Source organism: Polypterus senegalus, chromosome 8 (genome assembly GCF_016835505.1).
Source record: "Polypterus senegalus isolate Bchr_013 chromosome 8, ASM1683550v1, whole genome shotgun sequence".
In the NCBI taxonomy this organism is placed as follows: Eukaryota; Metazoa; Chordata; class Cladistia; order Polypteriformes; family Polypteridae; genus Polypterus; species Polypterus senegalus.
Genome location: NC_053161.1, coordinates 165,871,112 through 165,896,719, shown reverse-complemented (window position 1 = coordinate 165,896,719; position 25,608 = coordinate 165,871,112). Strand labels below are relative to the sequence as shown.

Below are 25,608 nucleotides of genomic sequence, written 5' to 3'. Positions count from 1 at the left end.
TGGATAGGCTGCATCTGCCCTGCAGCCCTGCTCAGGAATAAGTGAATTTAGTAAATGGGCGAATATATACTGTCACAAACACGAGACAGAGTCATATAAAGGTTTGGGGCAGCCACCAGTATAATCTGGTATCCTGGCTGCAAAAGTAATTCTCAGCAAATACAGCACTGATGTGCACAAAACCGAGTCCAAAACAGAACTGAGGGACTAGGGAAAAGGGGTAGGTTTTTAAAGGGGAAGAGAGGAAGTGAGATCATATGGATCGGGCTCATGGTCTTCAGCCATTGGTTCGAGTCCGGATGTGACATCGCCGGGGCCGGGGCCGGCAAGGTCTTCTTCCATAGGCTCGGTCCCAGAAGTCACGTCAAGAGTCAGGTGGGATCTCCCGTGAACGGTCTACAGGAAAGGGAGAAAAAGAGTCAGTGCACTCTGCCACATCCCAGCATTCTTCGGAACTGCCCTTACTCAAGCCCTTCAGCTGCCCCCCCATGCGCACGTGTGTGACAATACGTATATGCATATAGAGATGTTACTCTGTTATTGTTCTCCTCTGCACGTCTGTTTATCTCTTTGCCATTTTACTTTACTAAAGCTACTTAGTGAGAGAGAGAGAGAGAGAGAGAGAGAGAGAGACTGGGCAATCAGAAGGGGCGGAGCCTGAGAGGGTTTATGTCTTTGTGTTCCTATCTGAGTCACACAGCATGTAGCACTTGGAGAGCAGTGCTGATTAGAACCGTTTCACTGTTTAATTCCATTAGGCTGGATAAGCGACCATCACAGGAAGGGCAAAAACACAAAAAACTAAATAAATACGACCCAATAAAATTAATTTAATAAAGACAAAAAAGTGAGAGCGTGAAACTAACATGAAAATGTCAGAGCATAAAATTAACAGAAAGTAAAAGTGTGAAATTAACGAAAACTCACATCATTAAATCAAAATCAGGAGTGGCCTCCCCTTCACTTTGTCTTATATTCAGATATGGGGATGGATATTTGAGGAGTAAACCGCAAGACAATGATTATACTTTCATATTACGTACAATAAAGAACCATCAACAACTAATCAAATCAAATTAATAATATATTGACCAATTATTAAAAAAGTAAAGTTGAATAAATTGAACTCTGCAGCTGCATGAATAAAATACAGTGGAATCTCGGTTTGTGAGCATAATTCGTTCCGGAAACGTGCTCGCAATCCAAAGCACTCGTATATCAAAGCGAATTTCCCCATAAGAAATAATGGAAACTCAGATGATTCGTTCCACAACCCAAAACTATTCATATAAAAATGATTAATACAAAATATAAAGTAAAATACATAATACAAATTAACCTGCACTTTACCTTTAAAAAGAATCATGGCTGGTGTGAGTTTCTAAACTCATGTGGGATTCCACCCAACGGGACGACACACGGAAGAGTGTCCCAAAGCAATCGCAGTCTCCCAGCGCTGTAGCAGTTCGCCATATAAGCGCATCCAAAAAGATCGCAGACATGCTATAAGCGCCTGCCGTCAATGGGTCATACAAGGAACATTATAAAGATCCCACTGCAATAAATAACAGCGATGTTGCTGTTTCAAGCTGAGTAAAGCTGGTTTTGTTAAAGTACTGAGACTCAGCTTCGTGTTTTGGGGAGCAAGATGGGGACTCGCACTTCACAGCGCACACACACACACACACAGTCACAATGCTGTAGTAAACAGACGTTGACTATATGAGTGTGGCACACAGACTCAGACGGAGAATAGGAGACGAATGCCAGAGAGAGAGAGAGAGACGCGCTGTGCGGGCGAGATAGATAAGGAGAGAGAGAGAGAGACGGGCGAGCGATAGAGAGAGAGAGAGAAAGACGCGCTGTGCGAGTGAGCGAGATAAGAGAGAGAGAGAGAGAGAGAGAGAGAGAGAGGTGCTGGGCAAGCGAGCGAGATAAGGAGAGAGAGAGAGAGAGAGAGCGCTGGGCGAGCGAGATAAGGAGAGAGAGAGAAGAACCATCAGCTCAGTTGTGATCACATAACGCTCAGCAGACAAAGTGTATCCATACTGCTCGTATTGCAAGACATCGCTCGTTTATCAAGTCAAAATGCATTAAAAAATTTTGCTCATCTTGCAAAACACTCGTAAACCAAGTTGCTCATAAACCGAGGTTCCACTGTATATATATATATATATATATATATATATATATATATATATATATATATATATGTCTTCAGGTAAAGTACCATGTCCGATTGATGGATTTGACCCAAAAGTTAATACAGATCTACAATTTTAGTGTAACAACCACAGGCCAAATTTCATCCATTTATCTCATTGCATTTTTGAGTTATCATGTTTACACACACACGCATAATTCCAAAAACCATATTTTCGGACTCAGGGAGGTCTAACACATTAAGATTCAACAAAATCTCAAGGTTGAATTTTTTTTATGATTACTATACTTTCTCTATACTTCGTATATGAGAAAGTAAAAAAGAGTGAGAAATGAACAATAAAACATTACAAAATGAAAGCAACAAAATTGAAAATAGAAATGTCCACACCAGAAATGAAATTGCTGCAAGCGTACTGGGTTTAGAAATCTGTGTGACGGACGGACTAATCTTCAACTGATTACATTTACAGGTGAAGTGCAGATTATGCTCTATATTTTCTACCATATATAATACTAGGGGGGCCACACCCCTGGCACCTTTGGCCTCCAACCCCAAGTTACGGCCTGATAGGCCCCCCCACTAGCGGCCAAAATCACAAAATTCTATAAATATGTAAAAGAAAAATTATTATTTAACACAGTAAAAATCATGAAATGAGAATAAAATATTTACTCTCTTACCGATTGGAGTATTCCCATTAAACTGAGGTCCACTGTGCTCGATGAGTATTTATAAGAGACTAAGTAAACGATCCAATCGTTTTAACTGACATTCTTACAGATAATAAAACTTTAAAAAAAAAATGATTCATTTAATAATAGGAAAAATCACGTGAAAACTAAAGTGGCATGCAGTGGGTCATTTTAACTCGACCTTCAGCTAACTAAATCACCTAAATGCAATACCTAAACAAGCTTCTTGATATTTTAGTTTATAATTTAAAAACGGAACAAGAATCTGAAAATCTAACAACGTCACATTAAAGTTCGATAAATTCTGAAAAGAATGATACCAAACATATATGTATGTAGGTTTGAAAATAAGCCTGATTTAAAGCGTGACAAAAAAGTGACAGAAAATGGTTGCACTTTTAAGCTTAGGGTTTTCTATACAGAGAGAGGAGATTCTGTAGACCCCCAGTATGGGGTCTGTTTACAAGCTTTTATCTCCTTCTAAACATTCAACGTGTTAAGTGCGGGAAAGTCCGTTTCAGCAAAAGGTGTTGATGGTTGGTTGTAGTAACTGCCTGGATTTCATACGAAATGACTTACATATACAGTATATATAGGGTTGTTCTTATTAAGTATAATACCTTCAGAAATTCAGGTTTTGTGACTTCGTAGTAATTTAAAAAAACAAAAGTGTTTCCTTGGAAAACTGAACAAAACGTTTAACATCTTTACAAACTTAAAATAAGAAAGTAAAAGTTATCTATAACTGCGGCTGCTCTTCTCTGTTGCGTCGGCTAAATTCCACTCCTCGCAATGTGACGAATTTTCTTATAAATTTGAGAGTGCGATAACATACATGAATATCTTTCCTTTTATTTGGTTGTGGGTCCCATTTGGTGGTTTGGGTGCCCAAACACACGGGTAAGAGGGAGGCATGGAGGGCACGGTAGTTGGGTTTGAGTCCCCTAGAGGGAGATCAGAGCACGATGAGCCACTTCTCATTTTCCCTGTTTTATTGGGAAACAATGTGTTTAAAAAGTGTGAAAATGCGACTGCGAGACCTGGGATTGTCAACACGTAGGAATTCCTCCAATATAAGTCAAGTGCGCTTGGCCACGGACATCGAGATATGAGGGTGGGATCAACTTCTTGGACCACGTGATGCAGAAATATAAAACTGTGCGTGTGGTGACCACTCACTGGGTCCAAACTCTGTTTATCGTGTAGATGGGTATGATAAATTAAAGCCTTATGGTAGAGAGGTAAGTGGGGTGCATCGAGCGGTTTTCAAGAAAGATTTTATGGCGCACATATGCACCAAAGAATAATAACCCAGCAGGTAATTGCAAAAAACCGATGAGACTGAGAAAGTACTGTGGAATGGAAAATACCGTGATGGCAGCAGTGCAGTGCACGTTGCGCTCTCAAGGACACAACCACTTCACTGGACAGGTAGCCATGTTTATGAAACGTTTGATAACGTCAGAGATAAGAATCCTGGTGGGCGCATTTCAGAAAACAAAAGTAAGAATATCCATCCATCCATTTTCCAACCCGCTGAATCCGAACTCAGGGGTCTGCTGGAGCCAATCCCAGCCAACACAGGGCACAAGGCAGGAACCAATCCCGGGCAGGATGCCAACCCACCGCAGGACACACACAAACACACCAAGCACACACTAGGGCCAATTTAGAATCGCCAATCCACCTAACCTGCATGTCTTTGGACCGTGGGAGGAAACCCGCGCAGACACGGGGAGAACATGCAAACTCCACGCAGGGAGGACCCTAACTGCGAGGCAGCAGCGCTACCACTGCGCCACCGTGCTGCCCAAAATTAACAATATCTGTGTTTATATTTTGTTATAATAATTCCAATCGTAACTTAAACAGTCATTGTAAAATATTTATGAATAATATAAAACAGAGCTTGCACTCTGCATCATGGAATTTTAATTTCTTCTAAATGTGTAACTGTGCACAGTTTGCCAGACCTCATAGCCTTTCTAATTTGCCTTCATTGTAAGCTTAATTGTGCCAGTAAACAAAACCATTTATACAATGCAATTTAAAACAATGTAACTAAAGCTATATTTAAGTTATTATTGCATTTCATTTCATTCAGTTCACAGCTCCTGGTTGAAGTGCTGGAAGATCTGAGAGATTCTGCCAATTTCAATGGTAGCCATCAGCATGTATGTTTGCTGCACTTTGCTTTCCTTGAATTGATGCAGAAGGCTTTGAATGCATTTAAAGACCCCTGGAACCAACACAGAATTAGACCCTCGAGGATATCAGTTCCAATGAAATGTTCAGCCCACTGCACAGCTAGGAATAAATGGATACAAGTAAAGAAGAAGAAGCTTGAGTGAGTTTAAAATAAGTAGAACGTCCATCCTTCCATCCATTATCCAACCCGCTATATCCTAACTACAGGGTCACAGGAGTCTGCTGGAGCCAATCCCAGCCAACACAGGGTGCAAGGCAGGAAACCGACCGATCCGGTATGGAAATTTGTATTGTTGTCTTCATATTGATATGGAAAGATTTTACACCGGATGCTCTTCCTGACGTAACCCTCCCCATTTATCCGGACTTGGGACCGGCGCAAAGAAACACACTGGTTTGTGCATCCCCTGTGGCTGGGTTCGCTAAATGAATAGGTAGCCTATATAAAATGGGTCGTTCTCATTCAACAATGTTGGGTTGTGAGGAGAGTGAGATTGGGAGAGCTTTGGTGACAACGGCCTTTAAAAGTTAAATAGTACAAATAGACAAGGACCTTAGCAGAATAAAATGAACACAGACTTGTCTGTCCTTTTACCGGCGACATGAGGCTGAAACAGTGAGTGCTGCTTCACTTGCGCGCTCCAGAGGCTGCCTTGACCTCAGTTAACCACCAGATGTCGCTGTTCATACTGGGGCTGAGGCTTCAAAACTTCGAATCTTTATCGGCACAAACAGAAAGAAAGCCCGAAAGCTTCACGAGGCTTCATTTTCCCGTCGCTAGTACTCAGTTAATTCGACAGACGTCTGAATATATTAGCAAACGTCATATTTACATTTGTTTTATTTTAAACACATTACTTATTTGTCCAGATTCCAATCAAGAAACTTTGGATTTGTTGTTTCAAAAGAGAAGCTTCATCAACTGGCAACACAATGCAAGAAAATGTACAATTGTGAAGATGAAAGCATACAGGAATATTGAGATTTCATAAAGCAACAGTACACTTGACAAAATCCACTTACAAGGAAATCTACTGTAGAATTATGTCTGAGACTAAAAGAAATTTGGAAATCTGAATATTTTTGTAATTTGTAAGATTTTTTTTTTTCTTTTGTATGTCACAACATAAAGTCCTGTTACTTCTCCCGTATTTCAGCTCATTGGTTACAACGACGACATTATAGCACTTTATATTTAAGTAACTATACATTATTTTAGGATTATTTTTCCTGCATCCATTTCTAGATGTTGCTTAATTTAAATCATTTATTCCAGCAACATCAAGGATGTACCAGAAAACCAACTGCAGACAGGACTTGCATTGGGTCTTGCAAAATAAAACACTAGTTGAAATGATTTGAGTCGACCCTCAGAAACGCAGTTGCTGTGAATTTGTGTTTGTGTTGCAGCTACAAATATAACAGTAAAAAGACAACAGAGACACTAAACGTTATTTAACCTTTCAACAGCAGATGTACCAATAGTGACAATATACCGTAGCTTACAATACACAATAACTGCATGATTAAAACTAATAGAACTTGTCGAACTCATCTTTACTTTTTCTCTATAAGTCTTCATTAAGTAAAATAAAAGCTGCTGGGCAGCAGTAGAAGGCTGGGGGCAACAAAAAGAATATCACAGGCTGTGAATGATCAGGAAAGATATAACAACGTGACATACTGTGTGTGTGTGTGTGTGTGTGTGTGTGTGTGTGTGCCAGTTTTAGGCATACTGCCCTCTCCGCTACCCAAACAGTTCAATACTTAATATCTCCTCATGGCTCCTTGTGGCCTTCTGCAAACTGACAAATAGAAAGGCGACATCAGCCCACCTAACAAGTTCTACAGAGCAGCCAGGAGAGACGCAGTCAGTTGTTGCTGTACGACAAGCAAATGTCTGGAGTCAGAACACGGCCCTGAGACAATCCTGTGTTTGGGGTCAGAGACTCTTTACATGTCTACAGCCTAGAATCTGCTCCTCACAAAGGCCCATGTCAGACAAAGACGTGTACGACTGCCCGGGTTTGCACTGGAGACTTTGTTTTGGAGAGCTTCAGCTACAGTTGTGTCATTCATCCATCCATTATCCAACCCACTAAATCCTAACTACAGGGTCACGGGGGTCTGCTGGAGCCAATCCCAGCCAACACAGGGTGCAAGGCAGGAACAAACACCAGGCAGGGCATACACACACATCCCACACACCAAGCAAACACCAGGGACAATTTAGAATCGCCAATGAACCCAACCTGCATGTCTTTGGACTGTGGGAGGAAACCCACGCAGACATGGGGAGAACATGCAAACTCCACGCAGGGAGGACCCAGCAGCACTACCCACTGCGCCACCGTGCCACGCAAGAAAATCCTTCAATGGGATTGTGGACTGAGTACCTTAATGACGGTAAGATCCTGGGCTCATTGTATGTCTGCTGGCCTAATTCTTCACTTAAAAAGAGGCAGTGTGGTGGAGTGGTTAAGGCTTTGAACCTCACACCCTGAGGTTGTGGGTTCAAATCCCACTACTGACACTGTGTGACCCTTCACCTGCCTGTACTCCAACTGGAAAACTAAAAAAGAACTGTAACCAGTTCTATCATAACTTTTGTAAGTCGACTTGGATAAAGGTGTCAGCCAAATAACAGCTACACCAGATAGTGGTTTGAATCCATTTTGAGGCTTGCATCAAGAGCTTTATTGGATATACATGCGCATACACGTGATATTAAACAGAAATAAATAAATACAATAAGTTCACAAGTAAGATGGAGTACATATATAAGCATAAATGATCATAAAGCAAAACTGAAACATTATAGATTACTCAGGAAGAGGAATTGCACGCACCAGTTCTTCAAAACTTCAAATATTCGTTTCACCAAGCCAACCACAAGATGGCACTATTAAACTACTTTCTGAATAAAGGCACGGCGTAAGGTACAAGGCGGCGTTGGCAAACAAAAGAAAATGCTTTACGTTTAATAAATTTTTATACACTTAAAACATGTTGATATTAGCAACTTGGAAAGCAGGGCCGTCTTAACAGCGACAAGAACTCCTGGGCAAAGCAGTGTGCTGGGACCGCTGAGCATACATAGGCATCAGAAGCATCGTGGGCTCCTGGGGTCCCGGCCAGTGCACATACGTTAAGATGGCCCTGTCTTGGAGCAAAGTACAGTACAGCGCCCTGCTCCTTAAAGGTTAATAGTGAATACATTTAATAACATGTTCATAACAGGGCTATAATAGCACATTTGCATATCTGAAAACTACACGTTAATATAAGTTGAAGTATTCGCTGTGATGTTAAAATGCATCGCACACTGCAGGAAAGAGAACTCCCTACTTTGTCAATAACGGACAACACTCAGTTAGAAAAGGCAGCGCAAACGATAGCATGAAAACACAAACAAAAACGCCGCGCATGCGCAATAGTCCGACAAAACACGCCATACAACGTTTACTCGATGCAAGTGAACTCTATTATTGAACATGTTTCATTAAACTGCTGTATATAAATAAATGTTACCTCTGCACGCATCAACCCGCCTCCTCCCACAATGCAGTGCGTGCGAGACCTCACAGAGGCGCACCGCCTCCCGCCACTACAGCCTACGGTACAACCTGGGAAGTTTGAATAGTGCAAGATGGGGTGAAATATTATTTTTCTATCCATTATATTATTAATAGTAACATTTTGTATCTATCTATCTATCTATCTATCTATCTATTATTAATAGTAACTTTTTCTTTCTATCTATCTATCTATCTATCTATCTATCTATCTATCTATTAATAGTAACTTTTTCTTTCTATCTATCTATCTATCTATCTATCTATCTATCTATCTATCTATCTATCTATCTATTATTAATAGTAACTTTTTCTTTCTATCTATCTATCTATCTATCTATCTATCTATCTATCTATCTATCTATCTATCTATCTATCTATTCATTCCTTTATTTATGTATTACTGATTTACAATTAGAGGCCAACAGCAGTTGAACATTTAAATGTCTTTGCTTCTTGAACTTTATTAAGTGTCAGGAAAGGTAAACACAGGATAGACTGCTTCTGTTAAAAAGTGGATTAACAACATCTTTGCAAATGAACTGGAACTTGAAGTCAACCATCATGATATTTTATTTGAAAACGATCTTTTCATAGTTTCTACACTTTTGTTTAATCAGTTCAAGAACACTTCAGTGTTACATCTCAGGGAAGCAACATTAACATCGAGGTTCTGCTCAAACCATTCATTTCAAAAGTCTGGTTTGAAACAAATAGACATAATACAAAATATAGAAAAAGCTTCACCATTTAACAGAATGAGATGATAACTCCATATCTGTAAAGAGCAGCCGGACGACTGGCACAACGAAACAATACATAGGAAAGGTCTCTGATTCTTAAAAATGCAATCATTTGATCCAAATGTATCATTAAAGTTTAAAAGCCTGTGATACTTAGAATTAATCTGTCACCTGATGTTGTGACATCAAGGAGTTCCAACCAGGATTGGACATTTTGTGCATGCTGTGTCATTTTGTAACTGAGTACACTTTGATGAACTGTACCAATACACGTAACTCTACTGTTTAAATGCCTGCATCTTGACCAATATGTCTTTTTTTTTTCTTTTCCTCTCTTCAGATTCAGTAAAACTCTACTGTCCAAGCCCGCCATCACTTTATTCTGGCAGGTCCCATTCCTCATCACAAGGCACAGCCGCCACACGTATGTTTGTGTGCCATTTCTATAAAGCTCTGCCGATGATAGTACGTCAGCGTTAACTCAAATATTACAATAACTTCTAATCAATCCACAGCACACGGTAGAAATATCGTTAAATATTAATTATAAATTGGAGTCAGACTTAGAGATTCTTAGCTTTATTTCTTTGTTGGTTAAGAGGCATGACAAGTTTAGTTTAATGCTGGTGAAATCAAAGGTGTAAATTCATTAAATGATAAATGTATAAATTGCTAGCCAGCTACAAAGGTCTATGAGGTGTAAAAGTTTAAAAAGCACAAATTGCTTAATCAGTGCGTTTATCACAAGTAAATGAGGTGAACACTGATTTGTTTTCTAAACTCGTGGCCCACATGGCAGAAGTTCCAATCCTTCTGACAGTCGCTTGTTTTTCTCCTGCTGTGCACACATTCAGCGTCGGTGTTTCATAAATGACGTAAGGTGCAAGGCTACTGTGCAGGTGCTCTCCACCACATTACCAGTTCCACGAAGCTTATGAAGCAAATGTTTTCTCCAACCCTTGAGTTCTGCCCTTCAGTACCTCACAAGTAGTTGGCCGAGCGCACAGCCATCCTCACCTGCTCTCATCTTCTAGTGACACCAGCCGGCTAAACTCCACTTTAAATAGATTCTCTTGAATTTCTGCTGTTAGTTTATAAGCAGAAAAACAAAAGTGTTTCCAGAATCCTGATGGATTTTGTTTCATTGCTTCAAGAACGTTGAGTGTGGATATCCTTCCTTGAACCTGCTAAAAAGCATATTAAATGAGATTAGGTTGTTTTGTTTTTTTATACACAGTACTTATTTCATACTCTGAACATTACAAGGCGAATGTCATTAAAAAAGAATAAATAAAATAAATTTACCAAGAGAGTGAGCTGACAGTGAGACCAGGTCATGTCAAATCACCTTTAATGCCAAAGGAAGGACGTATTCCTGAGAGGACACTTCATGAATGTGATGTCCGTCATGTTATGACATCCTGTCCATATCTGTCAGCCTTACTGCATATAAAGAGGTGTCATGGCTTTATAAAATGTGACTGAGAGCGTGAAGAGCTTAGAGGCCTGCAGATGACCTGACACATGTGCCACTTGTAACCTCCACAAACAAGAAGACCACATAAAAACTCTACACTGATTCAGTCCTGACCACAATTCAAGATGTGCAGAGTGGGATTCAGCAGGTTTGAGAAGGTTATTCAGGTCACAATAGGACCTGGTGGGACATAAAAAAGCACCACTCAGAACATGGAGCCCACACTAACATGGCCATCGACACACTCCTGTACGTTGTGATAATTGTTGTGCTGTCGACATCTGAGGACTTCTGTTTCCATGAGATCTGCAGCAGCGTTTGCCAGACCATCAGCAGTGCAGACACAAGAGTTTCCTGCTCTTAGTACGTCTCTCACAGAACCAGTAATGGGACACTTTACTGCCATTCGCTGATCTGTGCGTTTCACAGGAGCACTCACAATGAGATACTCGGCCCAAAATCTTTAATATGTCAACAGAAGGCACTGCTATGAACGTACAGCTCCACAATCTAAATACTCTCTAATGAAAAGAGCGAGTCCTTCTAGTGCGCACACGCACACACACACACACGGATAACAAAACTAACAAGCATGTGGACTTCCCTCTAGTGTCACTGGATTATGTTTGCTGTTTAAACAGGATTAATGTTTTCTGTACCACTCTGCAAATTTCCTGTGTTCAAAAATAATACAAATGAATAGATGTTAAAAGTGCTGATTTGTATTAACTTTAAAATAATGCCAGCACTGTACAAATGGTTTAAAAATAGTCACCATTACAGAGTGGCATAGTGGGGCAGTGGCAGTGCTGTCACCTCACAGTAAGGAGACCTCGGTTTGTGTCCAGGGGTCCTCCCTGCATGGAGTTTGCATGATCTCCCAGTCTTTGTGTGGCATTCCTCTTGGTGGAGCTCGAGCTTCTTCTCAGTGACCAAAGCCATAGAGGTTAGGGGTTGGTGACGCTGAATTGGCCTTTATATGTGTGTGTGTGTGTGTTTGTTCACCCTGCAATGTCCAGAGTTTGTTGCTGCCTTGCCCCCTGTGCTCGCTGCGATAGCCTTAAGCTCTCTTGTGACCCTGGTCTGAATTAAGCAGGTTAGTAAATCTCGGGTCATATCCACCATTACCTGATATCCTTTACCGCTGCTCGTTTATATTTGACTCAAATCATGTGGTTTTGTGTGCGCGCCGCATTACTCAGCAATACATTCAGATTGGGATTAGCCATTAATTGCTATTTAATTTTACAATCACTAAATCAAAGTGGCAACGTATGGAGGAATATTTCGGACAAAATGAAATAAATAAATAAATGCGTAAATAAATAAAAGTACTGTGAAATGTGAGCATAAATAAATAAATGTGTCATGAAATGAGAGCCTTAATAAATAAATATGTCATGAAATGAGAGCATAAATAAATAAATGTGTCACGAAATATGTTTTTCGTTGCTTATTTATTTATTTCATTTTGTCCGTAACATTCCTGCAAACCGTCATGAAATACGGCTTGAAATAAAACTGTCAGTTTCACTCGTCAAAGTTGAGAGGGTGGGCTCTAACACGCCCTCTAGTTACTGATTGGTGAATCGATAGCACAAGAATTAATTAGAAAAATGCTTACTACTGCCGATGAAATGGATTCTGCCGAAGATATTACGTATTTCAGAGAGAGAATTGAAGATTTATCGGAAGAAATTACAATGTTGGCGGCCCTTTTAGACTCCGATATAGATGAAACTGTTTTGAAATTATCGAAGAACAGGTGGAACAGACTCTACTACACTCCAGTTCAGGTGACGCAGTTCCCTGCTCTGGACGTCCATCCTTTGACATTCCAGCTGAGTCAATAGAACACCTTCTGTTATGCGGTTTAAAAGTACAACAGATTGCAGATCTATGTGGTGTATCGGAGAAGACGATCACAAGGCGAATGAGCCAGTTTGATATCTGAAGCTGCAACGGCTGTATTAGTTTAGGTACTTTGACATGGAATGCCCAAAGCAGCTCCACCTAATATTTTGAACTGAACAACTTTACCACTGATCAGAGCTGTACAGTTGTTTGAAAAAGTAGCTGCGAATATGCAACTGACTTTATACTCGTAAAACAAGGGTCAAATACTCAGTTCTAAAAGGGCCGCCAACATTGTAATTTCTTCCGATAAATCTTCAATTCTCTCTCTGAAATACGTAATATCTTCGGCAGAATCCATTTCATCGGCAGTAGTAAGCATTTTTCTAATTAATTCTTGTGCTATCGATTCACCAATCAGTAACTAGAGGGCGTGTTAGAGCCCACCCTCTCAACTTTGACGAGTGAAAGTGACAGTTTTATTTCAAGCCGTATTTCATGACGGTTTGCAGGAATGTTACTGACAAAATGAAATAAATAAATAAGCAACGAAAAACATATTTCGTGACACATTTATTTATTTATGCTCTCATTTCATGACATATTTATTTATTAACGCTCTCATTTCATGACACATTTATTTATTTATGCTCACATTTCACAGTACTTTTATTTATTTACGCATTTATTTATTTATTTCATTTTGTCCGAAATATTCCTCCATAGCAACGTGCTGAGCTGGACAGATCTTGTCATTCTGTGTTCAACATCTTTTGCCAACTCCTCCTGGGGAATTCTGAGATGCTTCCATGCTGGTCAAGAGGCACAATCCCTCTAGTGTGTCATTTGTCCACTCCTAGTTTAATGGAAATGTTATTTCCTCATCTTGGTCAATTTCAGTATTCATATATATCTCTAAAGAATTCATTACAACATACCTTTGGATACAAGAAGCATTTCTGCTTAAAAAAATCCCACGTCAGATAATCTTCAACAATTTTGTCTTTGTGAGAAAGCCATCCCGCTATCAGAAGCGCTGCAGCATGAACCTCCACTGCACTCCTACGACATTCCAGTGAGGACGGCGACTTCATCACATTCACTTCAAGGTTATATTACCATGTAACTTTAATAGCAGTCAGGCACAAACAAAGCAATGCTTTATTCAAATATGAAAACACTATTGATTCAACATTTGCCTGAACAGTAACCAAGAGGTGTAAAAGGAACTTTTTAAATTAATTTAACATTCAAATTTATAGAAGCATACTTTGTTGGTTTAGTCTTTTATAACACATTATGTGGAGTGTGGTTCTTTATTTACTTTATTTGTACACTGAAGTTTTTTTTTTTTTTAATTGAATTACTAACTGCTAGAAAAAAGAAAAAACTCACCATACCCATTAGTCCTTCATACCACATAAGCTCCGTCAGGCAGCACACTTTTGGCTGTGAGAAAAAGAAACAAGCAACACAAACCTGGAAAATGGGCACAGTGTCATTAAATTTGACACGGCCAATGTAAGTGGACATGATCCAGTGATGAGATCAGCAACTGCAATCAGCTACTTTGATATCCCCTGTGGCTACAAGTCATGAAATGTGACAATGTGGCCCTGGTAACAATGTCACCCTGTTATCATCTGGTGCCCTGGCAAGGTGCTGTCCCAGCCTTGCACCAAGATGGACACCTGAATAGGCTTCAACTCCTCTGCAACCCTGCTCTGGAAAAAGATAATTTAGTAAAAACAGGAGATAGGGCTGGAGGTGACACAGTTAAAGATAAGATTTGCACTGGTTGTGATAAGCATGGACAGGATTAGAAATGAGGACATGAGGGTCAGCTCAATTTGGACAGTTGGGAGACAAAGTCAGAGAGGCGAGATTGCATTGATTTGGACATGTGCAGAGGATAGATGCTGAGTATATTGGGAGAAGGATGCTAAGGATAGAGCTGCCAGGGAAGAGAAAAAGAGGAAGGCCTAAGTGAAGGTTTATGGATGTGGTGAGAGAGGACATGCAGGTGATGGGTGTAACAGAACAAGATGACGAGGACAGAAAGATATGGAAAATGATGATCTGCTGTGGCAACCCATAATGGGAGCATAAGAAAGAAGAAGTAAATGTATGTGTGTATATATATATATATATATATATATATATATATATATATATATATATATATATATATATATATATATATATATATATATATATATATATATATATAAAGAGAGAGAGAGAGATTCTTTAAATTTAGTTATTCCATTATTCTCCGTTTCACTTCTCTTCATATTCTCATTTTTCTTAGCACTGGAACGGTTTCTTTCTACTTTGGCAAAACATATGGAGGTGCGCCAAGTCAATGGAGCCATTTGGAATGTTTCAGGGAGGGAGGGAGAGAGAGAGAGAGAGAGAGAGACTGATTCGGTTTGGATGGGCGGAGTCCGAGAGCTCCAAGCAGACTGTGTCCGAGTGCACCGATTAGAGCTGCGCTATCACCGGATAGAGAGAAAGTATCCTCGTGGATGACACGATTTGAGAAACAGTAAAGGTACGTGCTTGGCCTACACCGTCACCATTTATGTGAACATGTCGGTCACTTAAATAGTCTTTTTTTTTTAATCTATGCAGCCTATTAACGCGATTACACTGTTTGATGTAATTTTCGCATACTAGTAATGTGTAACGACCTACCTGAGCCCAAGTACAGGACGGGTGGTCTTCTAAATCTCGGGACAGACTGTATTCCGTTTCACAGAGGCTATGTTTAAGCTGAGTGTCCTTGTTTTTTTTTTATTTTCTTCAAGTTCAGGTTTGTACGTGTACTTTTTTTAGTAAAACTATGGCAGGCTTGTCAGTGGCGTAGGGGTCGCCAAATTAATGTTACGAAATTTTTAGAATGAAAGGTTTTCCATTCTTAAATGCACTAAAAAGTAAATAAAAAATATTCGCATACTCAGTCCATCACTTCATTAGTATGAGGATATCTTTTTCCTATGTTTATTGTCTCTTTCTGATTTCGAAGCACGTATTAGTTCTATTTACCCAACAGACAATAATTTATCCCCTCCACTACCCTAACATGCTTGACTCCCACCCAGAAACATTTTTGACGTTATTAAACAGGTCGCGCGACTGTTATGAGGCATTGTATCATGGTCTAAGTTGTTGCAAACGCCATTTCTGTGTGCCATGTCATCCGTGGCACAGGAAAGACTGTCAGCCTTGGCTTTGCCGAGTGTGGAGCGGGAGGTTACCGACAGCATACATTTTGATGAACTAATCGATAAATTTGCAGCAGCAAAGGCTAGGAAAAATTCTCTTTGAAGTTAATAATTACATTTAAAGCACTGTATATCAAACTATTTTTTTTTTACTTTATACTAACTTAATTTTCAGGTTATTATATTATTATATCCAATGTAATGTTTAAGTTTTTGCAATTTGAATAATATTTTAGAATAATTATATTTTCGAACTACCATTGTTGTCTTTATTATTTTACTTTGTTCTATCTTTATAAATTTGGCGAAACCTTGAAAATATATGCATAAAAGTGCTTTAAAAAATTTAAATATTTAAAAATTTAAAACTATTTAAACTAAAAAATATGACATTTTTTTCTTAAAATACTACTATTTTAAATACATTTTTAAAACATTTCTTTCCCTTCCCCATTGCATTTTGGCAAACAGGAAGGGGCACGAAATCTTCAATTGTCCTTGGGTGCTGAAAACCTCTGAGGCTTGTTCTTATTTCCGACACTTAGATGATGTCTTGTTGCACGAACAGGCTGCGCTGCACTTCTGATCACTCGAGAAAGTCAGCAAGTGGAGACTCCGATTAATACTCAAAGACTTGTCAGCATGGGCTGTGAGTGACAGCGTGCAGGTTTGGAGCGCAACCCACGAACGTTAATAAAAGGGCACGATGGGGAACACACGCCGTGTCTGTTTAGTTCAGAAGCTGTCACCACGAGGGCTGCAAAGGGTTTAAGTGGCGGGCTGTCGGACAGAAGAGTTGCTGCATGGCTAGAACGCCAGAGAAGCTCGGCACGGGTGCGCTGCGTGTCTAGAACGCTCGGAGCGCTTTATAGGGTTAATCATGGCAAGCTCTGGGGTCTTAAAACATTGGAGCTCCTCCCGTCCGTTCTTTTTCCAAACCTTCTTTATCATAAGCAGGGGTGCGGTAGAAATGCTCCTATTCCAGCAAGCAAATGCCTCCAGTCCATAGCAGAGCAAAAAACACACAGACACACTTGGGCCAATTTTGCCTCACCAACCACTTAACCTGTCCTTGTATGGACAGTGGAAGGAAACTGGAGTATAAATAGTTTTAAGTTCTTGTTTCTTTATCTGTGTATTCTCGTGTCTTGAATAAACTGCCATCGGGGCATCTGCAATAATTCTTGAGACCCTTGCTCGTCCTTCTTTACAACAATTCGGCGGCTCCTTACAATTTAGTCTTCTTTCCGTTCCCTCTTTTATCTTGATTGCATCGTGCATCGCTGGAACGAGCGATTTTACAAGCAACGTTTATGCGCCTACTATGAATCTGACAATATGAGGAGCAAAATGATTGAAAAGATACGGTCCTGTAAATTGTCAGGTCTGCTGTGTGTGCCACCTTCCAGCAGTGGACTCTTGACTTGCGGCTTGCCCCTTCCGCTCTGTGCTGTCTTCTCTCTTGGAATCTGAGTGTATGAAAAACATTATAATGTCATTCCCGGTGATTTTATATATGGCTTTACCTAAGTGAAATCATGACATGAAGACTTGCCCTCCGGAGCAAGATTCATCCTGAGTGGCAGTTTTGAGGCTACACATAAGAGTTTTAATTTGTTTTCTGCACATAACAGTAAACCTGAGCTGGTTAAACTGCATTGCATTTGCTGTCTAAGATTTGGGAAAAAGCCACGGCCACATGAATATCAATGCTAAGTTCAGAGGGGCAAATCAACAAACCCAATAAAAAATACTGGAGAAATGAAAAAGGCAAATTGTGGGACAGAGCCAAACTGCGGTGAAAGAAACACACTGAAGGGCCACAACTGTCAATGATGACATTCTATCAAGCCTAATGAGTCGAGGTTATGATAATTAAAGGCCTGAGTGAGTAAACATAATTTGTTAAATCTCACAGTTTCTTCATGGAAGACTTTAACTCAAATCCTTAACATGATTAGGTAGTTCTGAGTTTTGATTTGTGTCAGCTTTAAATATTATTATCATACCTAATGAAAGACTGACTGATCATAAGTGTTACACTTTTCGGCAAGTTCTGTCGGCAATCAACATTCAGTAATTTTGGCAAGAAAGCGTGGAGATGAGTTTTCAAGGTCAAAAGTACGTGTTGGAGGAAATAATGGCCAGGAAGATGAACAGGGAGGTGGCACACAAAGCTGGTCTCCGATTACAATGTTATTTTGGAAGAATTAAGTGGCGTGGGCTGGCAAGCTTGTTAGACTAAATGGCCTGTTCTCATCTGAATTTTCTTAAAAGTACTAATGTTCTAAGAAATGGCTAAATCTCAGGAAAATGTTTGATCCTTTCTAAAACAACATGGATAAATGTACAGCAAACTCAGCTTAGTTCTTCTGAATTTTTTTCTAGTGTTCCATGATATACTCAATGCAATATTTTTATTTTGAAAAATCTGTCCTTTTGCAGTGTGTGACATTTTCTTTGTGCTTGGTGCCCATTGAGAAAAAACTGGGAATTTAGATAGATAGATAGATAGATAGATAGATAGATAGATAGATAGATAGATAGATAGATAGATAGATAGATAGATAGATAGATAGATAGATAGAGTGGTGTGAAAAACTATTTGCCCCCTTCCTGATTTCTTTTTCTTTTGCATGTTTGTCACACAAAATGTTTCTGATCATCAAACACATTTAACCATTAGTCAATTATAACACAAGTAAACACAAAATGCAGTTTTTTAAATGATGGTTTTTATTATTTAGGGAGAAAAAAAATCCAAACCTACATGGCCCTTTGTGAAAAAGTAATTGCCCCCTTGTTCAAAAATAACCTAACTGTGGTGTATCACACCTGAGTTCAATTTCCGTAGCCACCCCCAGGCCTGATTACTGCCACACCTGTTTAAATCAAGAAATCACTTACATAGGAGCTGCCTGACACAGAGAAGTAGACCAAAAGCACCTCAAAAGCTAGACATCATGCCAAGATCCAAAGAAATTCAGGAACAAATGAGAACAGAAGTAATTGAGATCTATCAGTCTGGTAAAGGTTATAAAGTCATTTCTAAAGCTTTGGGACTCCAGCGAACCACCGTGAGAGCCATTATACACAAATGGCTAAAACATGGAACAGTGGTGAACCTTCCCAGGAGTGGCCGGCCACCAAAATTACCCCAAGAGCGCAGAGATGACTCATCCGAGAGGTCACAAAAGACCCCAGGACAACGTCTAAAGAACTGCAGGCCTCACTTGCCTCAATTAAGGTCAGTGTTCACGACTCCACCATAAGAAAGAGACTGGGCAAAAACGGCCTGCATGGCAGATTTCCAAGATGCAAACCACTGTTAAGCAAAAAAAAACATTAGGGCTTGTCTCAATTTTGCTAAGAAACATCTCAATGATTGCCAAGACTTTTGGGAAAATACCTTGTGGACTGATGAGACAAAAGTTGAACTTTTTGGAAGGCAAATGTCCCGTTACATCTGGCGTAAAAGGAACACAGCATTTCAGAAAAGAACATCATACCAACAGTAAAATATGGTGGTGGTAGTGTGATGGTCTGGGGTTGTTTTGCTGCTTCAGGACCTGGAAGGCTTGCTGTGATAGATGGAACCATGAATTCTACTGTCTACCAAAAAATCCTGAAGGAGAATGTCCGGCCATCTGTTCGTCAACTCAAGCTGAAGCGATTTTGGGTGCTGCAACAGGACAATGACTCAAAACACACCAGCAAATCCACCTCTGAATGGCTGAAGAAAAACAAAATGAAGACTTTGGAGTGGCCTAGTCAAAGTCCTGACCTGAATCCAATTGAGATGCTATGGCATGACCTTAAAAAGGCGGTTCATGCTAGAAAACCCTCAAATAAAGCTGAATTACAAAAATTCTGCAAAGATGAGTGGGCCAAAATTCCTCCAGAGCGCTGTAAAAGACTCATTGCAAGTTATCGCAAACACTTGATTGCAGTTATTGCTGCTAAGTGTGGCCCAACCAGTTATTAGGTTCAGGGGGCAATTACTTTTTCACACAGGGCCATGTAGGTTTGGATTTTTTTCTCCTTAAATAATAAAAACCATCATTTAAAAACTGCATTTTGTGTTTACTTGTGTTATATTTGACTAATGGTTAAATGTGTTTGATGATCAGAAACATTTTGTGTGACAAACATGCAAAAGAATAAGAAATCAGGAAGGGGGCAAATAGTTTTTCACACCACTGTAGATAGATAGATAGATAGATAGATAGATAGATAGATAGATAGATAGATAGATAGATAGATAGATTGGCATCTAATTTTGTAATTTTAAATAACCTGTAAAGGTATTTTGTACAATGAATCAATTGTTTGATTGCAGGACTATACTGATATGGACTGATATAGTAATATGTTAGGAATGAAAGGATGCCACTTCATTTGATCGAAATGAAAATGATCAGCCTACAGAGGGCTGGATTCAAAGACACCACAAAAATCAAACTGATATAATGATGCGGCAGGCAGGCGAGTCCATTTTGCCAAATTTCATTGCAGCAAATCGTACTCAGTAATTTGTATGGCCTCCACGTGCTTGTATGCATGCCTGACAACTTTGGGGAGTGGGGGGGGTCATACTTCTAATGAGACGACAGATAGCGTCCTGGGGGGATCTCCTCCCAGATCTGGACCAGGGCATCACTGAGCTCCTGGACAGTCTGAGGCATCAGATGGACTGAAACATAATGTCCCACCCAGAGGTCTTCTATTGGATTGAGGTCAGGTGAGTGAGCATGGGGAGCAGTCAATGGCATCAATTCCTTCATCCTCCAGTTACTGCCTGCATACTCTCGCCACATGAGGCTGGGCATTGTCGTGTACCAGGAGGAACCAGCATAGGGTCTGACAGTGGGTGCAAGGGTTTCATCCCGATACCTAATGGCAGTCAAGGTGTCGTTGTGTAGCCTGTAGAGGTCTGTGCATCCCTCCATGGATATGCCTCTCCAGATATACCATCACTGACCCACCACCAAACCGGTCATGCTGAACGATGTTACAGGCAGCATAACGTTCTCCATGGCTTCTCCAGACCCTTTCACGTCTGTCACATGTGCTCAGGGTGTACCTGCTCTCATCTGTGAAAAGCACAGGGTGCCAGTGGTGGACCTGCCAATTCTGGTATTCAAAGGCAAATGCCAATCGAGCTCCATGGTACCAGGTGGGTAGTGAGCACAGGGCCCACTAGAGGACATTGGGCCCTCTGGCCACCCTCATGAAGTCTGTTTCGGATTGTTTGGTCAGATACATTCACACTTTTACCTGCTGGAGGTCATTTTGTTAGGCTCTGGCAGTGCTTATCCTGTTCCTCCTTGCCCAGAAAAGCAGATTTTGGTCCTGCTGATGGGTTAAGGACCTTCTACGAGGGGTCCTATCCAGCTCTCCTAGAGTAACTGCCTGTCTCTTGGAATCTCCTCCATGCCCTTGAGACTGTGCTGGGAGACATGGCAAACCTTCTGGCAATGGCACATATTGATGTGCCATCCTGGAGAAGCTGGACAACCTGTGCCACCAAACTCTGTAGGGTCCAGATATTGCCTCATGCTACCAGTAGTGACACTGACCGTAGCCAAATGGAAAACTAGTGAAAAAACAGGTGAAGGGGGGAAAATGTCAGTAGCATTCACTTGTAAAACCATTCCAGTTTTGGGGTCGTCTCATTGTTGCCCCTCTAGTGCCACTCATTAACACCAAACTAGCTGAATCTGATTAACAAGCCCCTTTGCTACTTAACTGACCAGATCAATATCCCAGAAGGATCATTGACTTGATGCTATGCTCTCATTAAAAAGTGTTCCTTTAATTTTTTGAGCAGTATATTGTAACAAATAGAAAACTCCCTCATGACCAAAAAGGAAGAAAACTGAAAAAGGCTGAAGATATCTGCTATGAATGTCATTTGGGTCTCTGTTTTGTTAAACAATTATATATATATGATCATTTATATGTACATATATATTGTAGATGAGATATCTTTATGTGTTAATGTTGTCTTTTGATGGATGTACAATGTGAAAGATTTCTTTCTTGCTTGATCTTAAGTTTCTGCAATTTGACATTATGACATTATTCAGTGGATCATTTCAACATTATTGGTGTTGGTAGTATAACACATTTTCAAATACAGTGTCTCTCCATTACTCCTTCACATAAAGTTTACTGAAGGTTGTCTCCTTCCTCGCCTGCCACTCTGGTCTTTCATCACTCCCCTCCATACAGCACCAATGATCTTTTCTTTGCTGTGTCCACTGCTTGTATATTCACTTTGCCAACTCCACCTCTCACCGCTCACTTGGGGTCAGAGGTAACACCATCTGCACTGACTTTCATCCACTCTGGAGATTCTTCCATCTTCTTTCAGGCCCTGTCCCTTCTCACAGAGTATCTTTTTCATGTCCATGTGGACCCATCCTTAAGCATTTTCCTTCCAGGTGCCATTGGTTAAGAGGGGTCTCACAGTAATGAGCTGTAAAGAATCACTGAAAGAATAAACTTCAGTGTGTTTGTTTTTGCTGCACTTCACAGTTCTACTCTTCTTTGTCTACAGATAACAACAGGATTAATTTCTCCACTTGTACAATATGGACAAGGTGAGCCCAACTGTCCATGGACATCAACAGGGGAAATATAACTGTGAAGAGGAGGTCTCAGAAGAAGCGTGCAATGTCAAGGATGAGAAATATCTGAGACGGAACTGGGGGCTCCTCTTAATGAATGGCATAGAAGTTGATGAAGAGTACTGCATATGGGGGTCTGATCATCCTGAAGAGGAAAGTGTCAGCATCAAAGAGGAGGAGGATTGTGATAGTGGACCTATAGACTTTACAGTAGATTGGGGTTTCCTTTTAACGAACTGCATAGATGTAGATAAGCAGCACAATAAAAGGGGGTCTGAACATCTTGAACATGAAAGTGTCTGCATAAAGGAGGAGAAGGAGGATTGTGATAGTGTACCTAAAAGCTTTACAGTGGACTCTGAGCCAGTGTCTTACATCAGTGATGTGCAGAAATATACACGTGAAGAGGGGGTCTCAGAAGAAGCGTGCATGGTCAAGGAGGAGACAAATCCCACAAGCCACTGGGGTCTCCAGTTAAAGAATGGTGCAGATGTTGATGAAGAGTACAGTAAATCGGGGTCTGAACATCTTGAATATGAAAGTGTCTGCATAAAGGAGGAGAAGGAGGATTGTGATAGTGTACCTAAAAGCTTTACAGTGGACTCTGAGCCAATGTCTTACATCAGTGATGTGCAGAAATATACACGTGAAGAGGGGGTCTCAGAAGCATGGTCAAGGAGGAGACAAATCCCACAAGCCACTGGGGTCTCCAGTTAAAGAATGGTGCAGATGTTGATGAAGAGTACAGTAAATCGGGGTCTGAACATCTTGAACATGAAAGTGTCTGCATAAAGGAGGAGAAGGAGGATTGTGATAGTGTACCTAAAAGCTTTACAGTGGACTCTGAGCCAATGTCTTACATCAGTGATGTGCAGAAATATACACGTGAAGAGGGGGTCTCAGAAGAAGCGTGCATGGTCAAGGAGGAGACAAATCCCACAAGCCACTGGGGTCTCCAGTTAAAGAATGGTGCAGATGTTGATGAAGAGTACAGTAAATCGGGGTCTGAACATCTTGAACATGAAAGTGTCTGCATAAAGGAGGAGAAGGAGGATTGTGATAGTGTACCTAAAAGCTTTACAGTGGACTCTGAGCCAATGTCTTACATCAGTGATGTGCAGAAATATACACGTGAAGAGGGGGTCTCAGAAGAAGTGTACATGGTCAAGGAGGAGACAAATCCCACAAGCCACTGGGGTCAGATGTTGATGAAGAGTACAGTTAAAGAATGGTGCAGATGTTGATGAAGAGTACAGTAAATCGGGGTCTGAACATCTTGAACATGAAAGTGTCTGCATAACGAAGGAGAAGAAGGATTGTGATAGTGTACCTAAAAGCTTTACAGTGGACTCCGAGCCAATGTCTTACATCAGTGATTTGCAGAAATATACACGTGAAGAGGGGGTCTCAGAAGAAGCGTGCATGGTCAAGGAGGAAACAAATCCCACAAGCCACTGGGGTCTCCAGTTAAAGAATGGCACAGATGTTGATGAAGAGCACAGTAAATGGGGGTCTGAACATCTTGAACATGAAAGTGTCTGCATAAAGGAGGAGAAGGAGGATTGTGATAGTGTACCTAAAAGCTTTACAGTGGACTCTGAGCCAATGTCTTACATCAGTGATGTGCAGAAATATACACGTGAAGAGGGGGTCTCAGAAGAAGCGTGCATGGTCAAGGAGGAGACAAATCCCACAAGCCACTGGGGTCTCCAGTTAAAGAATGGCACAGATGTTGATGAAGAGCACAGTAAATGGGGGTCTGAACATCTTGAACAGGCAAGTGTTTGCATAAAGGAGGAGGAGAAGGAGGATTGTTATAGTGGACCTACCTCTATAGGCTTTACAGTAGACTCTGAGCTAATGTCTTACATCAGCAATGAACAGGAAAACAAAACTGTCAGTGGCATAAAGGAAGAAGACCTCATATATGAGTCTGACTGGCAGGGTTTTTACCGACATGAAGAGCCTCCTGGATTGGGATTCACCCCCAGTAGACACTGCTCCATACAGCAACATTCTATAAATGTGAAGCTGGAATCTGTGATGAAGAAGACTACAAAAGCACCGGGTTCAAGTCCTTCAGGAGAAGGTAGGTGATGAAATTCAAGAATTAGCCTGAGGCTCTGGGCTGGTGGGATTCACCTGACATGAACAGCTTTTTCTTATCACTGAATTCAGAACTGCAGGCTTGTTTCAGTTTGTGCCAAACCTTTACACCCCTTAAACAGTAACATGACCGGCACTGAGCAGCATTAGGCCCTGTAAAGGAATGCATTTTACTAGAAGTGAAAACTCCATCCATTTCAGTAGTGAAATGCTGAGTTTTGCTACAAATTATATTTTCTAGCGCAGTTATATCCAACTGCAGGAGTGTCCATCTGTTCTGTTTATTTAGATGGGGTGCAATTATGTCACATCTAGGAATGTCAGATCAAATGTGACTATTCAAATATATTTCAAACGGATTGAAAAAAAAGGTATAATTTGAAGACGAAAGCAGACAATTGATTTCACATTCACTTTGGCATCCTGCTACTCCTGACACGTTAGGCAATGCAACACTATTTTACTGTTTATGCACATCAGTTTTTATAATTTTAAATGGCTGGTTTGTTATTTTTATTGGTAAAACTTCCTCCTCCTTCACAACGTAGTTTGGGACAGTTTGAGATCCTTGACTGTTTAATATAACTGAATACAATATAACTGTCGTACTTCTGATTTTAAGTTTCTTAATACAACACTTTAAAATCCTCACTTTTAAGAGCCTCTTCAGTGTCAGCAATGGATATTTAGCTACCTCAGCAAACCCACAATTAGTCTCCATTTTATGTGGCTGATTGCTCAATGCCTAAAAATATGGAGTATAACTAAAATATTGCAGTATTGATGCATCTGTGAAGTACATCAGAGTAGTCAGATTGTGCAGATCCTGACTGAGCACATTTGTAGTGCAGGATGCCAGTTGAATGTGGCAAGCAGAACCCACACAGCTTTGTCATAAGCGCTTCAGTGAAATATGAATAATTATGT

General features: G+C 40.5%; 1 protein-coding gene across 1 annotated transcript in view; it reads left to right on the top strand.

Moving 5' to 3' along the window:
* The window catches only part of LOC120534684 (zinc finger protein 208-like), a 139,471-nt gene that overhangs the window by 34,608 nt on the left and 79,255 nt on the right, over window positions 1–25,608 (top strand). Inside the window, exons 4-8 of the mRNA XM_039762274.1 lie at window positions 9,726–9,850; window positions 13,729–13,791; window positions 22,579–23,205; window positions 23,289–23,795; window positions 23,881–24,664. Coding sequence (XP_039618208.1) covers window positions 9,726–9,850; window positions 13,729–13,791; window positions 22,579–23,205; window positions 23,289–23,795; window positions 23,881–24,664 — 2,106 coding nt within the window. The remainder of the gene's footprint in view (window positions 1–9,725; window positions 9,851–13,728; window positions 13,792–22,578; window positions 23,206–23,288; window positions 23,796–23,880; window positions 24,665–25,608) is intronic.